The following is an 8,892-nucleotide window of genomic DNA, read 5'->3' as shown; positions in this document are numbered from 1 at the left end:
GTTGGGAATGTGGTGTCCTTTGAACACTGGCAGGGCAACATAAAATCATTGACTAGAACATCTTTTTCTCCCCTCACCTCTTATTACAATTTTTTATTTTGCAACATCCAACCTGAGGAAGAGTTCTGATGAACTGGGAAGCTTGTGCACGGTTTTGTGTCATGGTTGCTGGTCCTAATAAAAGGTATTATGTGGATTGTGGTTTGCCTTTGGATTTTAACATTTGAGCGACTAAGGCAGAAGCCTGGAGGGGAAGAGAAAGCCAATTGCCCCGATCCACATGTATTTGAGAAATGGCAAATTGCTTCCAGGACTTCAGTTCTGGTTACTCATTTAATGGGTTAGGCTTTGTTTGCTTTTATAATGCCACACTCCTTGAGGCCAGATTTTTAAAAGACAAACCTACTGCGTGTGTGCTTGCGTGCGTGTGTGTTGGGTGGGTGGGGGGGATCCCCTGTGTGTCCCTCTTCCCTAGCCATCTATTTGTGGAGCTGCCTCTCTCCAGAGCACAACAGCCCCCTTTATTCTCAAGGCCTCCTCTGGCCCAGGCTGCATGGTGTGGGATACTTGCTAATAGCATTATGCTTATTCAATAAGAAGGTCGCTATGCCAGACAGAGGGCTCCATTCATCCAACCAGCCCCTGTCCCCTTGCTGCCCCAGCTCTGCTCCGCATCCATCCACAACTGTGAGGACTGCAAGGAGCTGTAGCGACCCTCCTGGCGCTGAGTAACTACTCCCCATAGTGCCTGGATAAAGCATGAAGTTACCAAAGCACACAGCCTATTCCCTACAGGGCTCACTCTCAGAAAGTGTGCCATAATGGCAGAGATGAGAATGCCTCTGAGCACATGCAGAGTGTCTTTTCCTCCCTACCGAACAACCACTTCTATGATTAGACAAAATGGATTCCAGATTGACTCTCCACAGTACAAAACAAGGGATGTCCAGAGGCTGGGCAGTTATTTTGGTAACATTTCGGTGGGAAGACCTTTTCTACATGTCCCACTAGGACACCAGACATCACACTCTTGTTCTGCGCAGATCTGCTTCAATTTCAGCCCCCCCCCGCCAATACTCCCAATCCCTCAAATCACAGAAACATGCCTGTTACCTGCCAAGATTCATAGGCAGCCAAACCACCTCTTACTCTAACCCCTGCCCAAAAATCTCCTGTACATGGTCTTTCCTTTTCTCAGGTCCACCACAGAGGCACCCCCTAATCACTGAAACTCAATATTTTCCCCTAGTTAAGTTGAATGAGATTGTGCATTTCTCAAGGACATCTCTCCAAGGATCTCCAGAGCAAGGCCTTCCCAGCAGCACTGCTACTGGAGGTCCTTTTAGCTAGAGATGCTACCAAGGACTGAACTTGGGTCCTTCTGCATGAAGAAGAGCTGCTCTGTCATTGAAACGTGGGCCTTTCCCAACAGAGTATGTGTGACCAAGCATATGAATGTAATGTCATAAGTGAGCACTACGGTTGTCAGCTCTGGGAAAGGAAATTCCTGGAGATCTGCAGGGTAGACCCTGGAAGAACAGAGTTTAGGGAGGGGCTGGAGCTCACTGTGGATGTTATGCCTTAAAGTCCTCCCTCCAAATCTGTCATGTACTCCTGGACCTTTTAGTCTGGAGATCAATCATAGTTCTGGGAGAACTCCAGGCCCCACCTGGAGGTTAGCAACCCCAGATCTGATGACTTTGTGGAGATAGGAAAAAGGAAAATGCCAGTGTGATGTAGTGGTTAGAGTATAGGATTAGGATATGGGAGAGCCAGTTTTGAATCCTGACTATGCCATGTGGATTTGGGCCAGTCACTCCTTCTCAACCTAATCTACCGCACAGGGTGGTTGTTGTGAGGATAAAATGAAGGAGGGGGAAACCATGTAAACTGCTCAGAGTCTCTATTGAGGAGAAAAACAAAAACATCAGGCTTGCTTTCCCTCCATGCGCTTGCTTACATGGTTTCTGTCTCTGTGAAGCATGAAACTGTTGTTTATCATTGTTAATCTACAAAAGCTAGTTGTGGTTACTGAGGAAAGAGAGAAAGGTACTTTTCACATGCTCAGGTGCGTATTTCTTCCTCACATTTCCCATGATTACTAATACGCTTCTAGCACTGAAACAGGGTTATGGTACTGAGTCCCTACATTCTCTGGCTCAGTTGAAGCCTTAGACTAGGGCCCCCGCCCCATCCTGCCCCAACATGTTAAGGTGTAAGGAGGCCTGGCCCAATGGAACAGCTGTATGCGTTCTGAGAAGTCCCACCCCCAACCAACTCTTGCAACATCACAGAACCTCTTGAAACAGCAAAATGAAATGGGCAGCCCTGTTTGGTAGCAGCCAGGATGGCCTGGGCCCTAGAATTATCCCACTGGGTCTAGTGAGGTGCAGCTGGAATTCTGTACAGTGATTAACTTTTCAAACAAGAAGTGCTGAGTCTTAGGCCTGCCCAGGCCCCACACTCTCTGCCCTTCTCCTGGTCCCAGAATGTATGTGAGATTTTCTACACACAGGTAGAGGGAGATATCCAGAGATGAGGGGAAGCACTCTGAACTAAACAAGAGGAAGCCTGGGGGTGGGGGAACAGGAAAAACACACACACACACCCTGATGGTGGTGGTGTCCCCCCCCCCCCCTTTCCATTTCCATTCTTTTCTGGCCCTTCACATCTTTACTGTGAACATGCTCAAAGAAACCTTCTATACTGTTACATGCTCAAATTATTATGGCCTGGTTCTTCACTAAGAGTATGAGGAAAACAGACTGGGGGGAGGGGAAGGAGGATTTCTGGGAAGGCGTGTGATCCATTTTAATGCCTCACGTTGTTATCCCGCCTGCCCTCCAAGGAGCTCATGCATCTCTCCCTTCTGCCCTCATTTTATGCTCACAACAAACCCCCTGAGGCAGGTTAGGCTGAGAGAAAGCATCTGCCCCAAGGTCAGCCAATGAGTTTCACAGCCTAAGTAGGCATTGGAACCCCCCACTCTCCTTGGTGAACTGGCATTAAAAAGAGTGTAAGGTAGCCTAGGAGTGGCATTCCCTGGCATTGGCATGGAAATAAGAGGGTAGCCATCTGAACGGAATTCAAAGAAGATTGTCTGGCTGGTGCTTGGAGAGGAGTGGGGTCCAACGGAAAGGAGCAAGGATCTCTGGGGCTGGGGCCGCGGTTGACAGAACTCCAGAGTTCTCGCCTGAGCTTCCCTGTGACCTTGCGCTTTTGCCACCTAGAGGTGACAGCTTGTGGGAGAAATACAGTTGCCAACTGCCTGGAGAAAAAATACGTCCTGTCCCTTTAATAGAGGCTTAGTGGCATGTTGTTTACCAAGAAATGTTATTTCCCTCCATGCCATGAAAAGCTTAAGATGCCCATTTCCCCACATTAAGCTTCTGTTAAAGAGACAAGGCCTTCTCTAGGCCTGTTAGCAACCTTACGACTAACACACTGGGTGTTCCTCACAAAGCTCCACGGCAGCTCTCAGAAGGGGCTGGGGTAAAGCCAGCGGCTCATTCTTCAAGTCATCAACCACACCCAGCTCTGTGGGATGGAGGCACAACCTCGCCACGTTCCCTGCTCCCACTGTGGGACAGCCCACAGCACTGTTTTCCCATAGCTGTAGGCAGCCCGAGAGCCTCATTCAAGGGGATGCAGCTGGAAGAAGCTCTCTGCGGCTCCCCCACTCTTCTAGGCGCAAGGAGGACAGAGATAAAATGTCGGGGGGGGGGGGTCCTCGTCTGGAACTTAAAAGCCCCCCAAGATGCTGCAGGCACTTTGGCCTGGCAAGCAGCCTCTCTTGGCAACACCCACTTGCGGAGACAAAAGGAAACCCCATTGTGACAGCAAGACTGGATTGGCCAGCCTCCCAGCTCTGCTGGCCAATGCGTATGTGGGAGGTCACCTCCACACAGTGATGGAGATGACATTTTCTTTGCTGCTTTTGTTATGTGATGGGCAGTTCGCCCAAGCTGCTGCCGTTGAACACCAAATGCACACACACACACACCCCAGCAGTTCAGCCACTCCCATCCTACGGCCAAGGGAACAGTGCCTGACAGCTCATGCAAAGGAATCCATCTAACACATGACAGCGCATAAACACAGGCAGGAGGCCCAATGGCTAAGGCCAGAGCAGGCCTGTAATTGACACAAAGATCCAGGATGGTTCAGCAGATAGAATATGGCCCTTGGCTCTGTTAAACTACATATGCAGCAAATGCACAATAGCTACCGTCCTGTCTGGAGGCTCAGTCTGTAGTGTGACAGAGAACCCTCTCTTCCACCCATGGTCAAAGAGTAAGGGAGAGTCCACTCTTTAGACCATCTGATTGGCTAAAGAATGAACATGTGCCTGTGAACGCCATGCGTGATTTTAGGAACCTCCTTCCCTCAATTTCCCACCTATATAGTGTGATTATAATGCCCCACCTCACAGGGCTGTTGTGGGAATGTACAAGAGCTTGTCAAACCCCAGCCACACATGAAAAACAATCACAAAACGTCCCTACAACAGCTTACCTTGTACTTTGTGGCTAGTAGCTCAGTGGCCTCTTGCTCCTTCCTCAGTTCCTCGATCATCTTCTCCTTCTCTTCCAATAGTTTTTGTTTGTCCTCATTCACCAGGCTGTGGTCATCTTGGATAGCTGCTTTCTCCTCCTCCAACCTCTCTTTTTGCTCCTTCAAGTAATTTTTCATGTTTTTCTCTAGACCCCCATCCTCATTGTCCTCTATTTCTTCAGCCTCGGGGGTTCCCTCCCCATCTAATGTCTTCTTCCTCCGGCTGTTCCTCCTCCTCTTCTTGCTCAGCATTCCCCGTTTCTCCAGCTGGGCCTTCAGGCGTGTGATCTCCTCTTGGAACTCCCGCAGCAGAGTATCTTTGGGGTCCTCGTTGACCCGGGGTTTGTTCTTGATATTTTTGGCCCTGTTGGCAAATCGGAGGGTAGACAAGCTCTCATCATAGCTATGAGAGGCTGGTCCCAGTGTGGCCACCATGATGGTCTTGGCATTGCCACCAAGGGAATCCTGGAGAAGGCGGGTGAGCTTGGAGTCCCTGTAGGGGATATGGGTGCTCTTGCCATCCACCAGGGCTGAGATGACATTGCCCAAAGCAGAGAGGGAGAGGTTGATCTTGGACGCTTCCTTTGGCCTTTCTCCCTGTGTCCCCATCTTGCTCTGCCGCTCACTCCCAGCCAAGTCCACCAGATTGAGCTTTCCTACCCGAATATGGTCTTCCCCGTCTGGGCCAATCTCGCTGCACTCCACGGTGATGACAAAGATGGCGTGTGAGCGGGAACTGTATTCATTCATGTTGGTGCTTCCCACTGATCGGTTCTGGTTTCCCAAGTTCATGACATGCTCAATCTCTTTCACATTTTTTGTCACAAACGACGAAAGGTCCTTGATGTAAACACCAGTTTCTGGGTTCTCTTTGAGCTCCATCTTCTTACTCTGGTCTTTGGCCAAGAGATCTCTGATCTCCTCTTGATAGATCTCCAAGTAGGAAGCTCTGACCAAGTACTGCTGGTTTTGTGAGCGAGAGATATGGGTGAAAATGTGCTCAAAAGAGTTGGGGATCACACCTCTCTTCTCAGAGTCGGCCCAGATCCCTTGCATAGTGTAGGTCTTCCCAGTGCCAGTCTGACCATAGGCAAACATAGTGCCATTGAACCCTTGTAGAACTGAATCTATCAAGGGCCGGACAGTCTCGTCATAGAGGTCCGCCTGCTTGGAGTTGGCATCATAAACAGCATCAAAGGTGAATGTTTTTGCCAGCTCCCCTGGGGTGGCTTTGGGGTTCCGGATAGTCACTTGGCCCAGCTTCACATCCATGTCCAAGATTCTCTCGTAGCCGGTGGCTTCCTCTTTCCTGTTCATCGGGCGGCAGCGGACGACCACCTTCAGTGCCTCGCTGATTTTGGGCCTGTTAGCCATCTTGAACCAGTTGCTCCTGCCCAGCTTCAACTATCAGGTATGGGTGGTGGGTTTGACAGGCATGAGGGCTTTTTCCTTCCTGGGATAACGTTGCTGCAGCAGCGGTGCTCACAGAGTGAAGGTTGCGGTTATTCGTATCTTCTCTTTTGCACAATGGATGCAGTTAGGCATGAGCCATTCAGGGCATCCCACCCTGGATCGCAGACCACCCATCCTGGCTCATTCCGGAGGGAGAGGAAGGGGAGGTTGTTGGATTTCAGTACTCTCTCCTGGTTTTTTGTTTGTTTTTTTGGTGATGAAGAGTGGAGCCTTCCTTCCTCCCAGTCTAATGCTTGAATCTTCCTAGTGGATCCATCAGCAGCTCTGGGCGATAGTGCCGGGAAGGGCTAGCATGCTCCTGCGCTGGATGCTCATTCATTGCAGCTCAGCAGCAGCTGCTGCCCTCTGTGTATGTGAGAGAATGAGGGAGGAAAACAGAAGGGGAGTGGAGAGGGAAGGGGAGGGGGAGAGGGAGGGAACGAGCGCCTGGGGGGATGCTGCTGCTGATCTGATGCGGGGAGGGGGGCTGCAGAGCGCCTGGTTTGCTGGCATGGAATGAGAAGCCAAGCACAGAAGCAAGCGCCTTCTCGTCCTCAGACCCTGCCCACCAGACTGCGAACATCAAGCCCCTCTCGGCCGCCACTCCCATTGGACGCAAAGCATGCTGGGGGGTGTAGTCCTGCCTTTGTTGCAGCCTTCGTACACCAAAAGGATGCTGCCGGGAGCCCCGGATGGCAGAAGGGATGGCAAAGGCGGTGCTTCTTAAAGGGACAGGGAGCTGGTACCCAGAGCTGCTCAGGAATACGGAGCCACCATCCAGACTTCTTACAACAGCAAGATACCACAGCCAAAATGGGAATGGCTCTTCTGCAAAAAAAAGAAAAGGCTAAAGGCCAAGGCACATTCAGACATTTGGCATTTGTTTAAAGGCTTGGTCGTGCAGCGTCCGGTTTCTGTAGCCCGTAGCTCATCCCAGTTTTCTCTCTGTTATACTGTCGTGACAGGCATTATGTGAGTGACTCCAAACGGTCACACTAGTGACTCTGAGCATAATTTGGACACAGCACTTCTTCCTGGTGCACCGTTTTAAAGGACAAGCACCGTGTGTTGCTCTTTACTTATGTCACTGGGGATTGCGAAGACACAGAGGTGAGCGTTGAGCCAAGATTCTGGTCTATGCAGATGCAGCTATACCCTGAGGCAAGGGCTGACTCTCTTCAGCGGGGCTTTTGCAGAACAACTTTCCAAGGGATTGTGCCCCCCCCCCCCATGTTAATGAAAAAGCTGATAAGCAGGATATGTTTGGACGGCACCTGGCTGAAGCTAAATAGATCTAGGTCTGGTCAGTGTCCGAATGGGAAGCCTCATGGGCATGCTGCCAAACACAAACAGACAAATAAGGGAAGGGTGGCGCCAACTGAATTTTCCATTTTTACATCACCCCTGGAACTACTGTGTGTTCACAAAGGTAAAAGGAGATAAAAGGAGAAATGTCACAGACAGTATTTCTTGTATTTCATAGCTTTTTGACACCACTGTTTACATCAATTCCTTGCCTATCTGTCTGTTTATATCTGCCCACAAAGGATGGACTAGCAGCCCTAATAGGCCAGACTAGTCTGATCTCAAGCTTAGATTCAGGTGGGGTAGCCGTGTTGGCCTGAAGCAGCAGAACAAAGTTTGAGTCCAGTGGCACCTTTAAGACCAACAAAGTTTTATTCAAGATACAAGCTTTCGTATGCATGCAGACTTCTTCAGATACAGTAACAAAACTTTTTCCACCATTACATATCGGTGTGGGGGAGTTAGTTGCCAGGAAGAGCTAGTTAGAGTCAAGATGCATAAATAACTGGGCAATTATAGCTGACTGGATTAAGATGGTTGGTAACATAGAATCATAGAATCGGAAGGGACCTCCAGCGTTATCTAGTCCAACCCCCTGCACAATTAGCAAATTCTCAAATACCCCCCTCCTGTGAATAGCAATGAATTAGCATACAAATATAAGAGTTAGCAAACAGATGTAAGAACTGAGTTTGAGTCCAGTGGCACCTACAAGACCAACAATGTTCAATTCTGGGTATAAGCAAGAACTGAGAGACTTCGCATGTGTAGAACCACACTCCTTCAGATACACTGAAACCAATTTCCTCAAACTTTACATATAGGTAGAGCTATATGCCAGGAGGAGCTAATTAGAGTCAACATGCATAAATAACTACGCAATAAATAGAGCTAAGATTGGAATAATGCATTTGGTAAGATCTGTGGATAGCAGCAAATTGACATACAAGTGAGGGAATTCTGTTTCACTGTAGCTGAAGAAGTGTGCTTGCACACAAAAGCTTATACCTTGTGTGGAGAAATGCCATTTTATGTATATGTTTAAGTTAGGCTTGCCAAGTCTCCCCGAGGGGTTGGGAAACCCCCGCCCCAGAGGCCCGTTCCCTGCCGCCGGCGGATCGGGCCCTGGGAGGAACGCCACCCCCAAAGCACGCGACGTGCACGTCACCCGGAAGTGACGCGACCACTCCAGGCACGCTGGGGGTGGGGCCACGGTCATCTGAGGGAAAACTCCCAGAGCAGCACTGGAGCCCCCCGCCGCTTTGGATTTGGCAACCCTAGTTTAAGTTGGTGTGGGCCAGATAGGAGGGGACCATCAAACCTGAGGTAGGCCTTGGCCTAGTCTCCTCCTCATTTCCCCCCCTAGGGTTGCCAAGTGGAACTTACCTTGGCGGCACGCACACCACACACACATCACCAGGAAGTGACATTATGACGCTGGGCACACTGGGGGCGTGGCCACAACCATACAAGGGAAAACCGTAGAGTTTTCCCTTGTATGGCCGTGGCCCCGCCCCCAGCATGCCCAGTGTGCCCGCGTCACTTCCGGGTGACGTGCATGTCGGGGAGGAGTTCCCCCTG

General features: G+C 50.1%; 1 protein-coding gene across 1 annotated transcript in view; it reads right to left on the bottom strand.

The window, feature by feature from the left end:
• KIF3C (kinesin family member 3C) overlaps positions 1-5,991 on the bottom strand; it is a 64,227-nt gene extending 58,236 nt beyond the window's left edge. The window contains exon 1 of the mRNA XM_015415162.1: positions 4,516-5,991. Coding sequence (XP_015270648.1) covers positions 4,516-5,928 — 1,413 coding nt within the window. The 5' untranslated portion in view covers positions 5,929-5,991. The remainder of the gene's footprint in view (positions 1-4,515) is intronic.
• Between the last annotated feature and the right edge of the window lie 2,901 nt (positions 5,992-8,892).

This window comes from Gekko japonicus, unplaced genomic scaffold (genome assembly GCF_001447785.1).
Source record: "Gekko japonicus isolate JY-2015 unplaced genomic scaffold, Gekko_japonicus_V1.1 scaffold63, whole genome shotgun sequence".
Lineage (NCBI taxonomy): Eukaryota > Metazoa > Chordata > Lepidosauria > Squamata > Gekkonidae > Gekko > Gekko japonicus.
Note: the sequence above shows the minus strand (reverse complement) of the source record. Positions and strands in the feature narration are given on the sequence as shown.